This window comes from Pseudophryne corroboree, chromosome 4 (assembly GCF_028390025.1).
Source record: "Pseudophryne corroboree isolate aPseCor3 chromosome 4, aPseCor3.hap2, whole genome shotgun sequence".
Classification (NCBI taxonomy): Eukaryota; Metazoa; Chordata; class Amphibia; order Anura; family Myobatrachidae; genus Pseudophryne; species Pseudophryne corroboree.
The window spans coordinates 846,946,373-846,970,469 of record NC_086447.1 but is presented as its reverse complement, the minus strand read 5'-3'; the positions used below and the strand labels follow the sequence as shown (position 1 = coordinate 846,970,469).

The 24,097-nt window shown below is 47.3% G+C and overlaps 1 protein-coding gene across 3 annotated transcripts in view; it reads left to right on the top strand.

Annotated features, from left to right (window-relative positions):
- The window catches only part of MTIF2 (mitochondrial translational initiation factor 2), a 138,657-nt gene that overhangs the window by 38,258 nt on the left and 76,302 nt on the right, over positions 1-24,097 (top strand). For all 3 annotated transcript variants that reach the window (XM_063918630.1, XM_063918629.1, XM_063918628.1), the window contains exon 5: positions 1,387-1,547. In XM_063918630.1, coding sequence (XP_063774700.1) covers positions 1,387-1,547 — 161 coding nt within the window. The remainder of the gene's footprint in view (positions 1-1,386; positions 1,548-24,097) is intronic.

Sequence of the window (24,097 nt, the reverse complement as noted above, 5' to 3'; positions counted from 1 at the left end):
TCAGTGCTGCAGAGTCATCCGCACTCTCCCGCCCGTTCTAGAGCTTTGGTATAACCCCATGGTTCTTTTAGTGTCCCCAGCATCCTCTAGGACGTATGAGAAAATAGGATTTTAATGCCTACCGGTAAATTATTATTACCAGTTATTTATATAGCGCACACAAATTCTGCAGCGCTTTACAGAGAATATTCGGTCATTCACATCAGTAAATCCTTTTCTCTTAGTCCGTAGAGGATGCTGGGCGCCCGTCCCAGTGCGTACTGTATCTGCAGTTATTAATTCTGGTTACACGCATGTTGTGTTATGTTTATAGTCAGCCTGTTGCTGACATTGGTTCATGCCGTTGGCTTGGGTTCTGTTGAATGCCATGTTGTGCGGCATGTTTGCGGTGTGTGCTGGTATGAATATCACCTTAGTTTAACAATAAATACTTTCCTCGAAATTTGTCCGTCTCCCTGGGCACAGTTCCTATAACTGGAGTCTGGAGGAGGGGCATAGAGGGAGGAGCCAGTGCACACCCCTTTTTCAAAGTCTTAAAGTGCCCATGTCTCCTGTGGATCCCGTCTATACCCTATGGTTCTTTTGGTGTCCCCAGCATCCTCTACGGACCAAGAGACAAGGATTTACCGGTAGGTATTAAAATCCTATTTTTACAGGTTCTAGAAAAATGACCATTAGAAGCTGCTCTTTGCAAGGTTTGATAAATCTCGCCCAGTGGGGGTCATTCTGACCCAATCGCTCTCTGCAGTTTATTGCAACGTAGCGATCGGGTCGGAACTGCACCGGCGCCGCAGTGCGCATGCCGGGCGGCCGAAGGCTGTCGTTCCCTAGCAATCGCCTCTGCCTGATTGACAGGAAGAGGCGGGAGGGGGCGGCACGGCAGCATTTGGCCTCCGTTTTGGGTGCGCGGTCCGACCAATGCAGGCGTGGCCGGACCATGCGGGGGGCGGGCCGCAGTGGCTGCGTGATGTCACACGCAGCCGCTGCGACCAGGGGCAGCGACAAGCAACTCCCGGCCAGCCACAGGAGCTGCACTGGCCGGGAGTTACTCAACAAGTACAAAAGCATCGCCGCTGTGCGATGCTTTTGTACTTGTGTGTGTGTGTGTGTGTGTGTGTGTGTGTGGGGTGGGGGGGGGACAGATATGCGGGGCGGGCTAGCCCTCTGCTGGCCTGCATGCCTGGGAACATGATCGTAGCTGTGCTAAATTTAGCACAGCTACGATCAACTCGGAATGACCCCCTGTGTCTTACAGCAAGAGAGGCCAATTTAATATTCCATATTAGTGGGAAATGAGCAGATCTGGGAACACTAGGTCTAGTACACAGCTCGTGGCCTCCTATTATACCTGTATAATCGTTCTTTTTTGTTTTTTTCTACTTACAGGGGCTCTGCAGACCCCTCTGTGCTAGTGCCCAAGCACCCTGTGGTTACTATAATGGGGCATGTGGATCATGGAAAGACAACACTGCTTGACCAGCTGCGGAAAACCCAGGTAGCCGCGATGGAGGCAGGCGGTATTACCCAGCATATCGGAGCATTTAGTGGTGAGGCCAGTGTGAATAGTTTTACCATCTTCTTTTCCTGTCATGTTATTACTTCTCTTATTTTTTATTTATACCAGCATGGCCTAGGCATGGTATGGCATAGATTAGATATCTAATCTGCAGGGAGCTTCCTAACTGACTTACCTCAGAAAACCCTCTGTGTCCCAGCCCCTTGTAGCTCCACAGTGAGGGTTCCTTGCTCTCACCATGTCAGCAAGAGGATAAAATGGCTGATGCTGTAATGTCTGACTAACAAACACTCACTGCTAGGTGTCGAGTAAAGCGGAATAGACCAAAGCACAATCCGCTTCAGTCAAGTAATGGTAGAATTGCTGGATTTTTACCTTATCCTAGATAACAGATATTGAAACAGAACTACCTGCACCTCTACAGACACAGCATCCGGCTGACAGAAATGGACATTTACTATTGGGCTTTTGTAATACAGTAGCATCAGCATTCAGAATTTTGTTTTTATCGATATCATTCAGGTGTTTTGGCGACACCTTGTTTTGGATATCGTATTTGGCTAATCCTATGTAATTAAATTACTGCAAATAAGATGAACCTTCCTCCATCCAATCCTGTATTTACTCTAAGGATGTTGGTCTCCAATTGTTTACATAAAATAAACACAAGAAATGTTGTTAATATGTGAGTAAATACAGAATGGATTTGGATACCCCCCTCTGTGCCCCCTTCTTGTGTCAACAAACTAGCCTGTTGTCACTGGAGGAGACTCTGTTGTTATTTACAGATCTGCACTTTGTCTCTACATTAGCCACGGTCATCATTACCAGAGCCCCCCTAACGTCAGACGTGGCCAGCTTTGGCTAACAAGTCAGCTGACCATGGGAGAGATATGTATACAAATAGCGAATCTATACATAACTACCATAAGTTTTGGGTTTGGTGGTGCGAGTCCCGGTTTAGTCTTCTAGTGATGATGCTGATCCATTACTGTTACCACTGTGCCCCCCCCAGGATGCCTTCTGATGCAGGATTTATGGTTATGGCTCTGAGCCACACTATTGTGATTGGACGATGAGACTACATACAGTACCTACCTCCTTTCTGGCGCTGTTCTTTGCACCTGTGTGTGTATGTGTGTATATACATATATATATATATATATATATATATATATATATATAATATAAAATCTAATGCCGCATTGCTGTGATTGCCTATGATTTTTTTGTAGATATCTTTTCTGGTAACTCTTTGTTCAGTGATCTTAAATATACCACATGTGCCGTCCCAAAGCGTTACCCTTAAGGTCCATACACACGGAGCGATATATCTGAGCGATTTTGACTATATAGTCAAAATCTCTCAGAAAGTTAGTGCATATTGCTCCGTGTGTATACAGGCAGCGATAGCGATGCGCGTCCCCGCCAGGTCGCTATCGTTGGGAAAAAGTCTGTGCAGGCTGGTCAATTTTTCCCAGCGATAGCAAGGAGGTGGGGGCGGAGGGCGGCCGGCGGGGGAAGGGAAGGGGGGGGTTAATGGTAGTCGGAGAGAGATGCCGCCGAGTGTGTGGTAGTCGGAGAGAGATTCCACCAAGTGTGTCCCTGGCAGCGGCGGGTTGGTGTGCCGGGATGCCTGGTCAGCCTGTCCGTTTGCCACTGAACCGCCCCGCTCACTATGCTTTTCTGGCCGCGGCTACAATGCTCACAACGGTCAGCCAGCGGCATCTTCTGCACTGCATGCAAGCTCTGCCCCTTCCCGGCTCCCAGTCCCCACTCTCCGTCCGCAGCGTCTCTCTCCGTGGTGCCAGCATCTGGAGTGAACAGCGCTGAAGCAGTTAAATTTAAAAAAACTGAAGTTGTGCTGCGCTCACCTTGGGCTGGTGGGTGGTGGTGGTGGGGGGGATAAAAAAAAATGGTGCTGTGCGGTCTACAACTCCCTTGTAAATGCGATGTGATGCAGCTCACAGGAAGAGAAGGTGGAAACCAGGTGGGGGGACTAAATTAAAAAAACATAAGGAGCAGATTGTATATAGGTGAAGAAAAGGAAAGAGAGGAAAGATAGAGAAAGGGGGGGGGGGGGAGTAGGATGGTAGTATGAGGAGTCAGGGAGGGGGGGAGGATGGCATCAGTGTGAAAATGTATATGTGTATCTGATAGTTGTGTAAAGGATTTCTCCCATCTCCAATTTCCATTTTCCTCTGAGCTGCGATGTATCCCATTGCTTGCTGCAGCAGGTTCAGCAGGTAACAGGATGCGGGTCACCTGTGTTGTGCAGGGCACATGAAGTGATGACCTGCAGGGCTGTTAACTGTGCAGTACTTTGTGAGCTTCAGATCTCATTCTCCCGCTAGTGGCAGCCTCATTCTCCCGTGTGACTAGCAAGCCTTGCAGCCTCTGCATCTCAGAGATGTGCTGCTGTTCTATCTCCTGCCTTGCATACCCTCTACTCCATTGTTTGATCACTAATACCTGTCCCCAGCCGCTCACATCCACACCCTCCTCCCCCGTCGTTCCCTCACTAATACCTGTAGGGGGCTCGTAGCAGCAGCAAAGTAACTCCCCCTCTTTGGGCCCTACACATTTAACGATCTGCCACGAGCTGCCCGACGGCAGATACGGCCGACGGGCGACCCGGCGGCGGGGGGCAGTGACGGGGGGAGTGAAGCTCCTTCACTTTCCCGGTCACCCGGCTCCATAGAAGTACAGGCAAATATCGACGAGATCATCCATATTGGCCTGCATGCACAGCCGACGGGGCACCAGCGTTGAACGAGCGCGGGGCCGCGCATCATTCATCGCAGGTGACTCCACACTGAAAGATATGAACGGTATCTCGTTCATTAATGAACGATATGGTTCATATCTTTCAGTCAGATCGACGAGTGTGTAGGGCCTATTACAGTATAGATTAAGGTAGAGCAGGGGAACTTTGCACAAAGATGCACACTAATACCACTTTCATACCTAATATGCAGGGTCTTACCCGGGAATACAGTCCCGTGATCATGCCGGGACATTCCCGGGTTAGGCGCCTTTCACACCGCAGTCAGCAGCCTGGCATATTGCCGGGTTCTAACGTCAGCGATGACGCGGCGGGGGCGGCGTTTGGAGATCACATGACCTCTAAGCCCCGCCAGCACATAGAGCGTGAACGGGAGCTGGCTCCCGTTCACACCCACACAGTGAGCCGGGTTGGACACAAGTTCAACCCTGCACAAGAGCAGGGTTGAAATAACGGATCACTGGACCCAGTATTTGAACCCCGGCACCCTTTCACACCGCACATGAACACGGGTTATGCACGTTTATGTGCCAAAAACCTGTATTCAGATGTGCTGGTGTGAAAGGGGTATTATACACTCACATACTTACCTAGTGTCCCATGCAGCACTTCGGTCCCCTTTTACATGTAGAATCCATTGGTGTACCTGTAATAAAAAAATACTCACCTATATATGACACTCCCCCAATCTGTAAAAGCATCCCCCTATTTAAATGAGAGAGCCAAAATCTCTTGCATAGTTAGACAAAATTGCTGGAAAAGTTAGTCAAAATCTCCGACTGCCAGTTCAAGGGAAATCTCTCAGTCAAAATCTCTCATAGCCAAAATCTCTCCGTGTGTATGCACCTTTACACTTTGGCGTCCTGGGTATCGCAAGTCACATCACCCTAATATCCACAGTGACCTGTGTCCAGCACTAAAGCTACTGTACCCATTATCCACAGCGACCTGAAGTCCAGCAATATTCTGAACTTGAGAAGATTGAGAACAATTATACTGCTTTAATAAAAGAAAAAACAAACATTAATCGGGTGTGTATACATTAGGGTGGATTGAAAAGTGGTGAAAAATTTGTGGGACTACTCAAGAAGATTGGCATTTAGTTTTTTCAAAATTGGAATATACCTTATTTGGCCAAATGGCGCCTAAAGATTTTGTATTGCTCTATAGGCATGCCCGCAGAACACCACTGCAAAGTGTTCTGGCAGCGCCTTTTCCGTACTGTTTGTTGCTAAGTATCATAATACAATAGTTCTGACTCGTAAGTGCGCTCAACTACTGCATTTTAGATGATATGGCTATCTGTTGCCCTCTGTAACAAGAGAAAGAAAAGGATTTGTCTTGGTGTGGTGCACCAAGATAAAAAAATAACTTTTATTAATTTGTTTACAAATATATTTAAAAACTTTGGAAATACTGAAAGTAAGAAAAATGTGGTATAAAATATACTGTGTGTGAGAATGCCAATGCACATATTGGGGCAGATGTATTAAGCCTGGAGAAGTGATAAGTGGAAGGTGATAACGCACCAGCCAATCAGCTCCTAACTGTCATTTTTCAAACCTGTAATGATTGGCTAGTGTGTTATCACCTTCCACTTATCACTTCTCCAGGCTTAATACATCTGCCCACTAAGGGGTATATTCAATTGACGTCGAAAGCTGCCGTCTGCCGAAAAGACGTCGGTTTTCAACTTTTTTTTTTTAGGTCGGAAGGGGTTCCAACCTATTCAATATTTTCGACAAGTTGAGAAATTCGACTTGTCGAAAAGCAGGTGGTTCGGCGGTATAGCTGCCAATCCATGTGCGTGTGTCGAAAACGGGGCCCCCTTTTCGACCATCTCAGTCGGACATAAAAAAAAGTCGGACTGAGATGTGGACCCAGAGGAGGAGAGGGGGGAGAGCCGCAGGGAGACAGGGGGAGAGCTGCGGGTAGACAGAGGAGATCAGCGCTACATCAGGATGTCACACAGCCGCACCGCTCACGGCAGCTTCCACCCGGCTTCAGCAAGTGAGGTCACGCTTACTGGAGCCGGGTGGAAGCTGCCGTGGGGTCGGGCAGTTGTGTGACATCCTCCTGCAGCGCTGTGCTGTAGCGCTGATCTCCTCTGGCTGCCCGCGGCTGTCCCCACTGGCTTCCCCGTGCCTCCCCCTTCCCCCCCCTCCTCCTCTGGGTTCCTCATCTCAGTTCGACTTGAAAAAGTCGAATTGAGATGGGAGAGAATAGGGGATGTCGGATCTATTCCGACAAATGCATGTCGGAATGGATCCGACGCAAATTGAATATACCCCTATGACTCCTACGTATAATCTTTGGGGAGTCATATTGTATATTAATTGGCAAACTAGCACCACACTTCAAATCAAGGGTGGAATCATAATATCTTATATTAAAAATTGAGATTGAGATGCTATTGTTAGCGCCATCAATATATAAATCATGACACTTGTGATAGAGCGGGAGACTGAATCTAGATAACAAACAAAAATAAGATACAATCCTACATAAATTCTACAATGCAATTTGCAGTATATAGGAGAGTCACAATATGTGCATTGCCATTCTCACACACAGTATACAGTAATTTATACCACATCTTTCTTACGTTCTCACCTTCTTCTCTTCAGTATTTCCCAGTTTTTAAATCTATTTTTAAACAAATAAAGAAAAGTAAATTTGTATCTTTAGGTGCACAACACCAAGACATCCTTTTCTCTCTCTTGATACATGTATATGATTATTTGTCATGTGGAAGCACACCCCATGCGATAATATTTATATAAGATGATACTTAAGTAAAATAGGGGGTTACTTTCTTGATATTCTTATACAGACCGTATCCTGTGCAATTGTCATTCTCTACATATTGTTCTGTCTGTCGCCGTCGAGCTCTCAGCTTGTTGCGAACAAATACATGTAACAACCCAGGACTCGCCACGTGAAGGTGGCTGCAGATCGAGTCCCACCCGCCTCCAACCCTGTAACGTTATAATGTGCTCGGCCGATCACTGCTCACTGTACTCGCGGCTCGTAATCTTTTTTTTTTTTTTTTTTTTTTTTACCACAATATAAAATGTCTTATCAAAAACATAAAGAGGGGCAAACGGTCAACTGGGAGAGAGGCCTCACAATAGCTAGTGATGTCATAATAGCATTTGTCCCAGGACTGTAATAAAAGGCTGCCCACTGTACAGACACCAGTCTTGTTCTATAGACAAGGTACGGAGAAGCATGATGAATTTTGTCATTGCATCTAATCAAACTATGGCTGAATTATCCTGCAACGTAGCGGAATCCAGTGCAGAACGTATGGATGACCAAGATCTGGAACTACGGTATGCAATAACAGCACGCGTCTGTGACGAAACTGAAGTTTGTCCAGACAATCAAGAAGACGACCAAATTATGGTGACCACCAAGAATGGCACTGTAGAGATTGCGGCGTCTGGTGCTCCGAAATGCTGGAGTAATGAACCCTGCGGACGCTGGGTAGTAAAGGCACATAACTACAGTGCAAGGTGGACCCTGACAGAAAGTCCAGGCATTGACTGGAGGAACAGGGAAAGGAGCAGCCAGCAGGAGGATATAACACCGGCTCCTCCCAATGAGGCTGTGATCGAGGCAGCACAGCAGCGCAAAAGAGAAGTGAAGGATGAAATAAAAAAGAAAGAAGCTGAACTGAGAGGACTACAGCAAGAGAAGAGAAGATTAAATAACATCATCCAAGAAAATACCCCACGCTCGGGCTGGCGAGGCTTGATTAGCTGGATGAGAACATCTATCCGCAATATATGTCATAGACGCAACACCACTTTCATTACTACAGAGGGTGTGTCAGGCCCGCTGGCTGAGGTAGACATTCATCTCTGGGGCTCCTGGGGACTGCAGTATTCCACACTTCTACAATAGACATCTTGTGCTGCAGCAGAGGTGCTACTGATCACTGGGTAAGGCAGCCATCACATATATTACATACATTACATGTATTTTTACTCTGACCAGCTTCCCCCCTGTGTGTTCGGCGTTGCAGCTCTGCGGCACTAGTCGCGGCTGCTCCTAGATTTTCTTGCCCTGTAAGCGCATTACCCAACCGCTGCTGCCTCTACTCTTAGTGCATCTTCACTTGTGAGCGGATTACCCACTATCTGCTGCCTCTGCTCCTAGATTTTCTTGCCCTGTAAGCTCATTACCCAACCGCTACTGCCTCTGCTCCTAGTGCATCTTCACCTGTGAGCGGATTACCCACTATCTGCTGCCTCTGCTCCTAGTGCATCTTCACCTGTGAGCGGATTAGCCACTATCTGCTGCCTCTGCTCCTAGTGCATCATCACCTGTGAGCGGATTAGCCACTATCTGCTGCCTCTGCTCCTAGTGCATCTTCACCTGTGAGCGGATTACCCACTATCTGCTGCCTCTGCTCCTAGTGCATCTTCACCTGTGAGCGGATTACCCACTATCTGCTGCCTCTGCTCCTAGTGCATCTTCACCTGTGAGCGGATTACCCACTATCTGCTGCCTCTGCTCCTAGTGCATCATCACCTGTGAGCGGATTAGCCACTATCTGCTGCCTCTGCTCCTAGTGCATCTTCACCTGTGAGCGGATTACCCACTATCTGCTGCCTCTGCTCCTAATGCATCTTCACCTGTGAGCGGATTACCCACTATCTGCTGCCTCTGCTCCTAGTGCATCTTCACCTGTGAGCGGATTACCCACTATCTGCTGCCTCTGCTCCTAGTGCATCTTCACCTGTGAGCGGATTACCCACTATCTGCTGCCTCTGCTCCTAGTGCATCTTCACCTGTGAGCGGATTACCCACTATCTGCTGCCTCTGCTCCTAATGCATCTTCACCTGTGAGCGGATTACCCACTATCTGCTGCCTCTGCTCCTAGTGCATCTTCACCTGTGAGCGGATTACCCACTATCTGCTGCCTCTGCTCCTAGTGCATCTTCACCTGTGAGCGGATTACCCACTATCTGCTGCCTCTGCTCCTAGTGCATCTTCACCTGTGAGCGGATTAGCCACTATCTGCTGCCTCTGCTCCTAGTGCATCTTCACCTGTGAGCGGATTACCCACTATCTGCTGCCTCTGCTCCTAGTGCATCTTCACCTGTGAGCGGATTACCCACTATCTGCTGCCTCTGCTCCTAGTGCATCTTCACCTGTGAGCGGATTACCCACTATCTGCTGCCTCTGCTCCTAGTGCATCTTCACCTGTGAGCGGATTAGCCACTATCTGCTGCCTCTGCTCCTAGTGCATCTTCACCTGTGAGCGGATTACCCACTATCTGCTGCCTCTGCTCCTAGTGCATCTTCACCTGTGAGCGGATTACCCACTATCTGCTGCCTCTGCTCCTAGTGCATCTTCACCTGTGAGCGGATTAGCCACTATCTGCTGCCTCTGCTCCTAGTGCATTGTCAAAGTCAGAAAAATGTCTCAATGCACGTTGCCATATTTGCACCGCACACTGGTCCGCGCTGCGCGTGCGTACGCTCTCCCGTGGAGGCGCATACCCGCAATAGCGTGCACTCGCAGGCGCGGTATGCGTATTTACGGTAGAGTTTATGTAGTCGTAGCGTGCGACTCATTCGTTACAAATGTTCACAATTAATGTAGTTTATAGATCATGGTCCCTTTGATAGATTCTGAAAGTTTGGTTAAAATACAATGTCCCAGAGCTGAGGAATCCCTCTTTATATCGTACGAAGGGTCTAACAGGAATCATACAGCAGTGTTTGGTACCCATCGGAAGAGTATTTAATTAGCAATATTCCGGTGTTGGTTTGGAGCGTATTAATCGCTCGTGCGAATAGTTATGGACATAAGAAGTTTATGTCCATTTCTATTATTTGCACATACTCAGGTATGCGGCGGGAAACCCAGTTTCCCACCCACCTGAGCTGTTGGAAATCGTCACAGCCCACCTGTATGAATCACCCTATGACCTTTTGTTATGATGCAGGGCCGAATTCCTTCGGCCAATGGACAATGGGATTGTAGGACCAGGAGATTGCATTGTGTGTGGGGCATAAATAGGCAGGCCGACCACATCCAGCTCTCACTCTCTCATCAACGGTTATCTGCTGATAGCCGGGAGCTGGATATCGAGGCGCAGGCGATCATACCCTTTGTGCGTAAGTTTCTCTCCGTTATCATTGTCTTTCTGTGAGCCAATCTCTCTCTCTCTCTCTCTCTCTCTCTCTATCTCTCTCTCTCCTCTTTTCTCTTATATCTCTCATAGTATTATAGCATTGTATTGTATTGCATTTAGGTCAGAGTAGTATTGTCTTTTGTATTTATAGTTTAGTTCTGTGGTTAGGAAGTCTCTGTTATATTGTAGTGTATCATTTGTACTGTTATCCCCTTTTACAAGTATATTAGATATAATACAGTTAATAGGCTTTGGAACCTAAACCAGTATCTGTGTATTTTCTATAGTGTTAAGTGTTCACTTGAGCGTCGGTGACGCTCAAGCAGCTTTGTAGTTAGTCAGGTTACACAAGGTTGCACTTACACCCTGTACTCACATTAAGGTATTCTGTGTATTTCTTTGGTATAAGGTTTAAACATTAAGGTATAGCGTTGTGAGCGTCTGCGCCGCTGGTGACCTCCTCGTGGTCTCGAGCGTAAGCTACGCCATAGCGAATCATTACTCTAGTCATAGCCAATAACGTGTCCTGTGATCCCTGGGCCGTGAGCGAACGTGACGCTTGAGCGTCTCGCCTACGGCTGAGCGATCGTTACGCAACTAGCGTACCATTACGGTACTTCTTAAGTAAACAGCGTACAGTGTTCTTAGCTTCATAAAGGGTTGTTTATACGACAAAGGAATTTAGCATTGTCAATTGGGGACTCGTCCTATCCTTCTCATATCTGCACTAGGTAGATCAGCAGACATTATCCCTCCAGCAAAGGGTGGGAGGTTGTCTCACAGTGCTGACGGGATAAGCGTCTGCTTCGCTTAGATAAAGAGTGCTGAAGGAATCCGGGAACCGGAAGTAAGAACAAAACGCTTGTGTCTTTTAAAACTGTTTATTTCTCTTCTGTCTTGCGTATACACGCACGCATACATATATCTGCATTTTCTGTTTCATTTTCGTATATCACTATTCCTGTTTGCCAAATTTTATAGTTGATAGAAAGTGCTAAAAAGAGATTTGCTGTTATTTAATAGTAGAGGTAATAGTTAAAGTATAGAACAACACACGGTTTGTCTGAGATACAAGGCAGTCAGTGTGGATTGCGGTAGATGATCAGGGATCATTTACATTGATAAAAATAGAAATTGTGTTACGGTGGATCTTTATATTGCGTACACGTGTCGCTAACAAAGACTAGCGTACGCAATCCAAAGGCAGACGCACGCAGCGTTCATTACGCAACGTAGCGTCCGGTTACGCCCACGTAGCTCAAGCTGTGATAAAGTGAAGTAACGCAAAGGCGATAAGTAACGCACAGCGGTAGATAACGCGACGCGGTAAATAACGCAAATCTATTTTTGGAAAAATCTGAAATTTAGTTTAACAGATCCTGCTCCTAATTGGTAACACTTTTGGCCTAAAGACAATTTCTGCGCAGAAATAGATATAGAAACAAAAGTGTACATGTGTTGAGTGAGTGTGTTTTGTATACAAAAGTTTATATAACTTTAAGGTGGAACCAAAAGGAAAGCCGGGTACTCGTCAAGGGACACACGTGTAAGTGACATATACGGTGGCTAGGGAGGCATCCCTGGTTAAATAATATTTGAGCATTAGAGTATAGCGGACCATAAGGTAACAAGACCAGGAGGTCATAAGGTAACAAGACCAGGAGGTCATAAGGTAACAGACCAGGAGGTCATAAGGTAACAGGTAAAATAGACAAAGAGGTCCGCTATAAAAGTCCAGTGGCACAACGCCTGGGGTGTTGGTGCAGAACCCATATAGGCCATACAAGCTCTTGCTGAAGGAATCGCGGCCGGAAACATCGATTCCATTGATCTTTCAGTACATGACAAGTAGTGCTCGTGTACTGAACGATTGGACCGCACGTAATTGTGTGCAGTAGTTAGTAATCTGACCTAATACCATTAGAGTAAAGTGGTCACAAACGCTATTTGTACATTCTGACGTGATTTGTGTAATTTCTCTATCGTCCTAAGTGGATGCTGGGGTTCCTGAAAGGACCATGGGGAATAGCGGCTCCGCAGGAGACAGGGCACAAAAGTAAAGCTTTTACAGGTCAGGTGGTGTGTACTGGCTCCTCCCCCTATGACCCTCCTCCAGACTCCAGTTAGATTTTTGTGCCCGGCCGAGAAGGGTGCAATTCTAGGTGGCTCTCATAAAGAGCTGCTTAGAGAGTTTAGCTTAGGTTTTTTATTTTACAGTGATTCCTGCTGGCAACAGGATCACTGCAACGAGGGACAGAGGGGAGAAGAAGTGAACTCACCTGCGTGCAGGATGGATTGGCTTCTTGGCTACTGGACATGAAGCTCCAGAGGGACGATCACAGGTACAGCCTGGATGGTCACCGGAGCCACGCCGCCGGCCCCCTCACAGATGCTGAAGCAAGAAGAGGTCCAGAATCGGCGGCTGAAGACTCCTGCAGTCTTCTTAAGGTAGCGCACAGCACTGCAGCTGTGCGCCATTTTCCTCTCAGCACACTTCACACGGCAGTCACTGAGGGTGCAGGGCGCTGGGGGGGGGGCGCCCTGGGAGGCAAATGAAAACCTTTAAAAAGGCTAAAAATACCTCACATATAGCCCCAGAGGCTATATGGAGATATTTACCCCTGCCTAAATGTACTAAATAGCGGGAGACGAGCCCGCCGAAAAAGGGGCGGGGCCTATCTCCTCAGCACACGGCGCCATTTTCTGTCACAGCTCCGCTGGTCAGGAAGGCTCCCAGGTCTCTCCCCTGCACTGCACTACAGAAACAGGGTATAACAGAGAGGGGGGGCAGAATAAATGGCAATATATTAATATAAAAGCAGCTATAAGGGAGCACTTAATCATAAGGCTATCCCTGTCATATATAGCGCTTTTTGGTGTGTGCTGGCAGACTCTCCCTCTGTCTCCCCAAAGGGCTAGTGGGTCCTGTCTTCGTATAGAGCATTCCCTGTGTGTCTGCTGTGTGTCGGTACGTGTGTGTCGACATGTATGAGGACGTTATTGGTGTGGAGGCGGAGCAATTGCCAAATATGAGGATGTCACCTCCTAGGGGGTCGACACCAGAATGGATGCCTTTATTTGTGGAATTACGGGATAGCGTCAACTCGCTTAAGCAGTCGTTTGCCGACATGAGGCGGCCGGACACTCAATTAGTGTCTGTCCAGGCGCCTCAAACACCGTCAGGGGCTGTAAAACGTCCCTTGCCTCAGTCGGTCGACACAGACCCAGACACAGGCACTGATTCCGGTGGTGAAGGTGACGAATCAACCGTATTTTCCAGTAGGGCCACACGTTATATGATTTTGGCAATAAAGGAGATGTTACATTTAGCTGATACTACAGGTACCACTAAACAGGGTATTATGTGGGGTGTGAAAAAACTACCAGTAGTTTTTACCGAATCAGAAGAATTAAATGACGTGTGTGATGAAGCGTGGGGTGCCCCGATAAAAAACTGCTAATTTCAAAGAAGTTATTGGCTTTATACCCTTTCCCGCCAGAGGTTAGGGAGCGCTGGGAAACACCTCCTAGGGTGGACAAAGCGCTAACACGCTTATCAAAACAAGTGGCGTTACCCTCTCCTGAGACGGACGCACTTAAAGATCCATCAGATAGGAGGATGGAAAATATCCAAAAAGGTATATACACACATGCAGGTGTTATACTACGACCAGCTATTGCGACTGCCTGGATGTGCAGTGCTGGGGTAGTTTGGTCAGAGTCCCTGATCGAAAATATTGATACCCTGGACAGGGACAATATTTTACTGTCGTTAGAACAAATAAAGGATGCATTTCTTTATATGCGTGATGCACAGAGAGATATCTGCACACTGGCATCACGGGTAAGTGCTATGTCCATTTCGGCCAGAAGAGCTTTATGGACACGACAGTGGACAGGCGATGCGTAGAGGAGTTATTTGAGGTCGGTCTATCGGATTTGGTGGCCACGGCTACGGCCGGGAAATCCACCTTTCTACCTCAAGTCACTCCCCAACAGAAAAAGGCACCGACCTTTCAACCGCAGCCCTTTCGTTCCTTTAAAAATAAGAGAGCAAAGGGCTATTCATATCTGCCACGAGGCAGAGGACGAGGGAAGAGACAGCAACAGGCAGCTCCTTCCCAGGAACAGAAGCCCTCCCCGGCTTCTACAAAAGCCTCAGCATGACGCTGGGGCTTCGCAAGCGGACTCGGGGGCGGTAGGCGGTCGTCTCAAAAATTACAGCGCGCAGTGGGCTCACTCGCAGGTAAATCCCTGGATCCTGCAGATAATATCTCAGGGGTACAGGTTGAAATTAGAGACAGAGCCACCTCGCCGTTTCCTGAAGTCTGCTTTACCAACGTCCCCCTCAGAAAGGGAGACGGTTTTGGAAGCCATTCACAAGCTGTATTCTCAGCAGGTGATAGTCAAGGTACCTCTTCTACAACAAGGGAAGGGGTATTATTCCACTCTATTTGTGGTACCGAAGCCGGATGGCTCGGTAAGGCCTATTCTAAATCTGAAGTCCTTGAACCTATACATAAAGAAGTTCAAGTTCAAGATGGAGTCACTCAGAGCAGTGATAGCGAACCTGGAAGAAGGGGACTTTATGGTATCCTTGGACATCAAGGATGCGTATCTCCACGTTCCAATTACCCCTCACACCAGGGGTACCTCAGGTTCGTTGTACAAAACTGTCACTATCAGTTTCAGACGCTGCCGTTTGGTTTGTCCACGGCACCTCGGGTCTTTACAAAGGTAATGGCCGAGATAATATTTCTTCTTCGAAGAAAAGGCGTATTAATTATCCCATACTTGGACGATCTCCTAATAAGGGCAAGGTCCAGAGAACAGCTAGAGATGGGTTTAGCACTATCTCAAGAGGTGCTAAAGCAGCACGGATGGATTCTGAATATTCCAAAATCCCAATTAATGCCGACAACTCGTCTGCTGTTCCTGGGGATGATTCTGGACACAGTTCAGAAAAAGGTTTTTCTTCCCGAAGAAAAAGCCAAGGAGTTATCTGACCTGGTCAGGAACCTCCTAAAACCAGGAAAGGTGTCTGTACATCAATGCACAAGAGTCCTGGGAAAAAATGGTAGCTTCTTACGAAGCAATCCCTTTCGGCAGATTCCATGCAAAGGGATCTGTTGGACAAATGGTCAGGGTCGCATCTTCAGATGCACCTGCGGATAACCCTGTCGCCGAGGACAAGGGTATCCCTTCTGTGGTGGTTGCAGGAGGCTCATCTATTGGAGGGCCGCAGATTCGGCATGCAGGATTGGATCCTGGTGACCACGGATGCCAGCCTGAGAGGCTGGGGAGCAGTCACACAGGGAAGAAATTTCCAGGGAGTGTGGTCGAGCCTGAAAAAGTCTCTTCACATAAGCATTCTGGAACTAAGAGCAATCTACAATGCTCTAAGCCAGGCGGAACCTCTGCTTCAAGGAAGACCGGTGTTGATCCAGTCGGACAACATCACGGCAGTCGCCCATGTAAACAGACAGGGCGGCACAAGAAGCAGGAGGGCAATGGCAGAAGCTGCCAGGATCCTTCGCTGGGCGGAGAATCACGTGATAGCACTGTCAGCAGTATTCATCCCGGGCGTGGACAACTGGGAAGCAGACTTCCTCAGCAGACACGACCTTCACCCGGGAGAGTGGGGACTTCATCCAGAAGTTTTCCACATGCTATTAAACCGTTGGGTAAAACCAATGGTGGACATGATGGCGTCTCGCCTCAACAAAACACTGGACAGGTATTGCGCCAGGTCAAGAGATCCGCAGGCAATAGCTGTGGACGCGCTGGTAACACCTTGGGTGTACCAGTCGGTATATGTGTTTCCTCCTCTGCCTCTCATACCAAAGGTATTGAGGATTATACGGCAAAGAGGAGTAAGACTAGTGGCTCCGGATTGGCCAAGAAGGACTTGGTACCCGGAACTTCAAGAGATGGTCACGGACGATCCGTGGCCTCTACTTCTGAGAAGGGACCTGCTTCAGCAGGGTCCTTGTCTTTTTCAAGACTTACCGCGGCTGCGTTTGACGGCATGGCGTTGAATGCCAGATCCTAAAAGGAAAAGGCATTCCAGAAGAAGTCATTCCTACCTTGATAAAGGCAAGGAAGGAAGTCACCGCGAAGCATTATCGCCGTATTTGGCGAAAATATGTTGCGTGGTGCGAGCAGCGGAGTGCTCCGATGGAGGAATTTCAACTGGGTCGTTTTCCTACATTTCCTGCAATCAGGATTGTCTATGGGTCTCAAATTGGGATTTATTAAGGTTCAAATTTCGGCCCTATCAATATTCTTCCACAAAGAATTGGCCTCAGTCCCTGAGGTCCAGATTTTATCAAAGGAGTACTGCATATACAGCCTCCTGTGGTGCCTAAGGTGGCACCGTGGGATCTAAATGTAGTTTTAGATTTCCTCAAATCCAATTGGTTTGAACCACTAAAGAATGTGGATTTGAAATATCTCACATGGAAAGTGACTATGTTACTGGCCCTGGCTTCGGCCGGGAGAGTATCTGAACTGGCGGCTTTGTCTTATAAAAGCCCTTATTTAATTTTCCATTCGACATAGGGCAGAGCTGCGGACGCGTCCGCATTTTCTCCCTAAGGTGGTATCAGCGTTTCACCTGAACCAGCCTATTGTAGTGCCTGCGGCTACAGACGACTTGAAGGACTCCAAGTTGTTGGACGTTGTCAGAGCCTTAAAAATATACATTTAAAGGACGGCTGGAGTCAGAAAATCTGACTCGCTGTTTATACTGTATGCACCCAACAAGTTGGGTGCACCTGCTTCTAAGCAGTCGATTGCTCGTTGGTTTTGTAACAAAATTCAACTTGTACATTCTGTGGCAGGCCTGCCACAGCCTAAATCTGTTAAGGCCCATTCCGCAAGGAAGGTGGGCTCATCTTGGGCGGCTGCCCGAGGGGTCTCGGCATTACAACTCTGCCGAGCAGCTACGTGGTCAGGGGAGAACACGTTTGTAAAATTTTACAAATTTGATACCCTGGCAAAGGAGGACCTGGAGTTCTCTCATTCGGTGCTGCAGAGTCATCCGCACTCTCCCGCCCGTTTGGGAGCTTTGGTATAATCCCCATGGTCCTTTCAGGAACCCCAGCATCCACTTAGGACGATAGAGAAAATAAGAATTTACTTACCGATAATTCTATTTCTCGGAGTCCGTAGTGGATGCTGGGCGCCCATCCCAAGTGCGGATTATCTGCAATACTTGTACATAGTTATTGTTAACTAATTCGGGTTATTGTTTAGGAAGCCATCTTTCAGAGGCTCCTCTGTTATCATACTGTTAACTGGGTTTAGATCACAAGTTGTACGGTGTGATTGGTGTGGCTGGTATGAGTCTTACCCGGGATTCAAAATCCTCCCTTATTGTGTACGCTCGTCCGGGCACAGTACCTAACTGGAGTCTGGAGGAGGGTCATAGGGGGAGGAGCCAGTACACACCACCTGACCTGTAAAAGCTTTACTTTTGTGCCCTGTCTCCTGCGGAGCCGCTATTCCCCATGGTCCTTTCAGGAACCCCAGCATCCACTACGGACTCCGAGAAATAGAATTATCGGTAAGTAAATTCTTATTTTTTTATTTTTGGAAGGGAAGTTCGCTGGTCACTCAGGAACTATCCAACAACCGATACTTGCTGGGGAACGCGCCCCAGTAAATAAAGGTTCACAGGGGCCCTAGGTTGGGTACAGCAGCTCTGGTTACAGTGATTGCAGTACTGGCCAACGTGGGCGAGAAGTAAGTGGGGTACTTGATAAACCACCACCGCCGGCCTGCCCAAGGACATCTTGGTTTGTTTGTAAGGGTTCGCTGAAAGCCTTGATATTCAAGGAGGAATAAGCAACGCCTGCAGATTATGGGGGACATTTGTTCAGGTAGGGGGCGATCAACCTCGGTTCGGGTTGATTCAGAGAACCGACCAGTTGGGTCGGCACGATATGTAATGTGTGAAAAATACGGTAGTCACACAGAGGTTTTATGTGATGAATGGGAGAGAATGACTGTACAAGACAGGGACAAATTCCCAAGAATAGGTAGCTTTAGTCCAGAAGTGTTACAAAATTTAAGGAGGAGGATATGTCTCGTAAAATCAGCAAAGAGACGAATTCAACATCATGATTATTTACAGTTATGGCACCAGGAAGGTGAGATACAGAGAGGTTTGGCTCTGGCGGCAGGATCTGGGGCAGTCAGGAAGTTGATTGCCACAGCTCCTCCTCCACCATACATTGCAGGAGAGAAGTTGATTGCGGAGAGAAACGCACTGGGTTGTAAAACACAAACTCTTAGTAACCCTGTAAATGTTAATGATGTTAACCAAATAACTCATGCAAGTATTAACCCGTGCAAGATGTACCCTGTTTTGAACCTTCCTCAGGAGTGTGATCAAGAAGACGATTCAGCAACAATTTCAGCTCTCTCTCTTGCAGCCACCATAGCAGAGACCACAGTAGGCACAGCGACACCCACGAGATTAGTGAAAGCCCCTAGCGGAGGGATAGGTGAGGTCGTGTCAACGGGTAAGTACGGCACCATGCACTACACTGAAACAATTGTACCACAACAAGCTGTAGAATCTACACAGGAAGAGGCTGTTAGAATTGCTCCTGTAAGGGTAATAGCAGTTCCCAATGGAAAAACAGATGTGTCTGGAGCCACTCCCATAAGGAACATTGCCATGTACACTCCATTTTCCAGAATGGAATTAAGAACAATAGTGTCCGAATTTCCTGACCCCAGGAAGGATTTAGTTGCTAGCCAAAAATACATCAGGGATCTAGGTAACACTGTAGAACCCAACAACAAGGATTGGCAGATACTGCTAAGAGCTTGTTTACCTTCCAATGTTGACGCAACTCAGTTCTTAGCTGACTGTGCATTGGATAAAGATGTACCGCTTACAGACGTGTACAACAAGGATAATGTAAAAAGGATAAATTTACAGCTAAAGGAGTATTTCCCAGCCGTTGTTAAATGGAACAAGATATTTTCCATTAAGCAAAAGGAGTCCGAAACGGCAACAGAGTATTTTCACCGGGCACTATTAGAAATGGCAAAGTACACTGGTATAGAAGACATTAAGACCAACCCAAACCATCGAGAAGTAGCAGTATCCGTACTGATGGATGGTTTAAAGGAAACATTAAAGACTAGGGTTCAGACCACGCAACCATGCTGGCGAGGTCTGTCAGTGTCCGGCTTGAGAGAGGCTGCTATTGATCACGACAGAAACATCACTAGGCACAGGGAATCGCAAAGTGATAAGTTGATGTCCGTAAGTATACAGGCGCTGACCACAAGGCAGCCTGCGTATGTACCACCGAATCCTGTGGGTAAGGCAAGTGTAATAACATGTTTTTCTTGTAACAGACCGGGACACTTTGCACGAGAATGTAGAACAAAGAATGTACAAAGATCTTTTCAACCCCCTAGACAACAACACAACACACGACATTGGGAGCAGGGTCCACAGAGGCGGAGTTTTGAGCCACATACAGGGGAAACAAAAAGATATCCCCCGAACAGAGATTGGCATGCCTCTGGTAGTTCCCAGCTAACCCCCTCACAAGTAGTTGCTGCCAATGGGATTCAGGGAGGTCAGCATACCCAATAGGGGTGTGGCCATACCTGTAATCTGCAGCCAGTTAAGTTGATTGCCAGTCTTGGAAGCGAACCAGAGATTGCAATCAATGTGGCTGGTAAAACTTTAAACTTTCTTGTAGACACAGGGGCGGCCAAGTCAGTGATAAATTCGACAGTGGGCATGAGAACCACTGGTAGGACAATTCCAGCCATGGGAGTAACAGGAGTAGTCCAGCACTACCCTGTTAGCAAACCAGCCGAGATTACAATAGGGCCTTTGCATACCAAGCATTCCTTTTTGCTGGCTGCATCTGCACCAACTAATCTCCTGGGAAGAGACTTACTATGTAAAATGGGTTGCGTCATTTATTGTACTCCTGAAGGTGTATTCTTGGACATCCCTGAGAATCACGCTCAGGAAGTACGAGACATGTTAGACTCCCCATCAAAATTAATGTCACATTCCATTATGACAAATAGGAATCCATCCCAAGTAGAAGAGATGACATCTCAGATACCAGAGTCGCTTTGGACAAAAGATGGACAGGACACTGGATTAATGGCAAACGTAGCTCCAGTAGTTGTGCAAGTAAAAGATGGTAGGATAGCTCCAAAAATCCCACAGTATCCTCTGAAGCCAGAGGTGGAGCTAGGAGTTTTTCCCGTAATAGAGCGCTTGCTACAACAGGGCATTCTAGTAAGAACGTCCAGCACCGCAAATAGTCCCATCTTCCCTGTTAAAAAGAGTGGGGGGAGGGGTTACAGGCTAGTGCAGGATCTAAGGGGGATTAACAAAATAGTTGAGAGTCAGTTCCCCGTAGTGCCTAATCCAGCTGTCATCCTAATGCAAATTCCTCCCACTGCCAAATTTTTCACTGTTATTGACCTCTGCTCCGCATTCTTTTCGGTACCTCTGCACCCTGACAGCCAATATTTGTTTGCATTCACATACAGAGGAGTCCAATACACGTGGACTCGGTTACCCCAAGGTTTCATAGACAGTCCAAGTATATTTTCTCAGGCTTTGCATGATTGTTTACAGTCTTTCCAACCAGACAGTGGATCAGTATTGATACAGTATGTGGACGATTTATTACTGTGTTCAGATTCACTGGAAGCATGTCTGAAGGATACGAAACAGCTCCTGTTTCATCTTTCAGACACAGGTCACAAGGTTTCCAAAGACAAGTTGCAATTATGCCAAGCTAAGGTAAAATATTTGGGACACTGTCTAACACAAGGACTGAGACACCTGACCGCTGATAGAATCCAAGCCATTAGAGACATGACACTGCCACAAACCCAACAACAGATCAGGACGTTTTTAGGAATGTGTGGGTATTGCCGTAATTGGATCCCAGGGTTTTCCATATTGGCGCTACCTTTGCAGGAAATGGTCTCTTCAAACAAACCTGATCGGATTTCGCATACAGACGAATCCGAAACAGCATTTGAGAGACTCAAACAGTGTCTAACGCAGGCACCAGCACTAGGTATGCCAGACTATGGGAAACCCTTTGAACTATACGGAACAGAAAGTGCTGGGTGCGCAGCAGGTGTACTAACACAAAAACACGGTGATGCCAGCAGGCCAATTGCATACTACAGCGCTCAGCTAGACACGGTAGCGCGATCCCTCCCCACATGCTTGCGTAGCGTTGCGGCGATAGCATTGCTAGTGACAAAAAGCGAAGATGTTGTGCTAGGCCACAACCTCACAATCCATACACCGCATGCGGTATCTGCCTTATTGAATTCTGCCCAAACCAGACACGTCTCATCTGCAAGGTTTACGAGATGGGAATTGGCATTAATGGCCCCAGTAAACATCACCATAAGGAGATGCAGTGCATTAAACCCTGCAACATTTCTCCCAGGTGTGCCTGGTCAGGCACAAAGGGTGGGAGGTGAGAGTGATGGGGAAGGAGGATTTAATGCAAAGGAAGATACACATGATTGTATGGAATATTTGACCCAAAATTTTACCGCAAGGCCTGACATCAGTGACAATCCACTGGAAGATGCAGAACTCACGTTCTACACGGACGGTAGTTGTCACAGACAGTCAGACTCGGGAGACTTGTGTACTGGATACGCAGTCGTAGATGACCAAGACACCATAGAAGCGGAACCGCTAGGCCCACCTCACTCAGCCCAGGTTGCTGAACTGGTCGCCCTAACCAGAGCATGTGAATTGGCTAAGGGTAAGTCAGCCAATATCTACACCGATTCCAGATACGCGTTCGGGGTAGTCCATGATTTCGGAGCGCTATGGCGGCTCAGAAATTTCATGACGGCAGCTGGTACACCGATAGCGCATGCAGCTCACATAAAAAGGCTTCTAACAGCGATACAGGAACCCGACAGAGTGGCTGTTATCAAATGTAAAGCACATACATATAGCCAAGACCCAGTATCCCTTGGTAACAGCCGAGCAGACGAAGCCGCAAAGCTTGCAGCTGCTACCCCCACACGGACAAACACCACACAGTTGATGGTATTTAATACCATCAACACACAGAAGTTGTGTGAGATGCAGAATTTGTGTTCCACACAGGAAAGAGCAGTCTGGAAGGCAAAGGGATATGGCCAGGAGTCCTCAGGGCTCTGGACGGATGGACATGGTAAACCGGTGGCCCCCAGGGCATACCTTCCATGTCTGGCTGAAGCAGCTCACGGGCTGACTCATCTAGGCAAGGAGGGGATGTGCAAATTGGTAAGAGCATACTGGTGCGCCCCAGGATTCTCCTCTCATGCGGGTAAAAGAGCAATGTCATGCCTTACCTGTCTGAGAAAGAATATTGGAAAAGCAATACCTACAGAACCATCCCATATCCCACCTGCCGGCGGCCCTTTCCAGGTAATACAAATTGACTTCATTCAATTACCCCCATGTCGAAATTTGAAATATGTACTTGTCTGTATAGATGTTTTCTCGAATTGGGTCGAAGCTTTTCCAGCAGCTACAAATACCGCTATGTTTACAGCTAAGAAAATTGTGCAGGAATTTGTATGTAGATATGGTATCCCTAGAATCATTGAAAGTGATAGGGGTACCCATTTTACAGGTGATGTCTTTCAAGGAATGTGTAAGTTGATGGGTATTGATAGCAAGCTGCACACTCCGTACCGTCCACAGGCGAGTGCGAAGGTCGAAAGAGTGAACAGCACTATTAAAAATAAATTGAGTAAAGTAATGGCAGAGACAGGATTGACGTGGCCAGAAGCTTTACCCATTGTTTTGTATAGCATCAGAACCACTCCCAGGTCCCCTCTTAACCTGTCCCCTTTTGAAATTCTGTTTGGTCGACAACCGCATGTCATGATTAACCCTCAGGATGATTTGAAATGTAACAATGAAATAACTGTAAAATACTTGATTAACATGAGTAAACAGTTGAGGAATCAAAATGATAATCTGAAGTTGGTGATTCCTGATTTACCAGATAGTAATTGTCATGACATTGAACCTGGGGATTATGTAATGATACGAAATTTTCTACGCTCAGGTTGTCTTATTGATAGATGGGAAGGACCATACCAGGTCTTATTGACCAGCACCACAGCATTGAAGGTTGCTGAGAGAGAGACTTGGGTCCATTCATCCCACTGCAAAAAGGTTGCTGATCCAGAGAAGTCCCGTGATAAGGAACAGACGGTAGAGGTTGTATCACTAGAGTGTCTGTTCCAGGAGGACTGAGGCGGCACCTGAGCCTTGAAGACCGAAAGCAGTTGTCGACTCCCTTCTCCCTTTTATTGTTTTTCTCCACTTCCCAGCCCCTCTCCCTTAAAATTTCTTTTTCCCCCTTCTCATTCTTCTCTATTTCCTCCTCAAAGATGGACTTGCCCCAAGAGACTGTGATCCGGATTTTGATGTTAACCATGATGTTGACCAGAGCAGTCTGTTCCGGCGAGAGTACCATAGAGGTCGAAAGAGGTTCTGGAATGGGTTCCGATTATGATGATGGAGGTGTAGTTTTCCAAGATCAACCAAACCAACAAGCAAAGGCGAGTATCAGAAAACGATCCGATAGAAGAAATTGTGATGGATT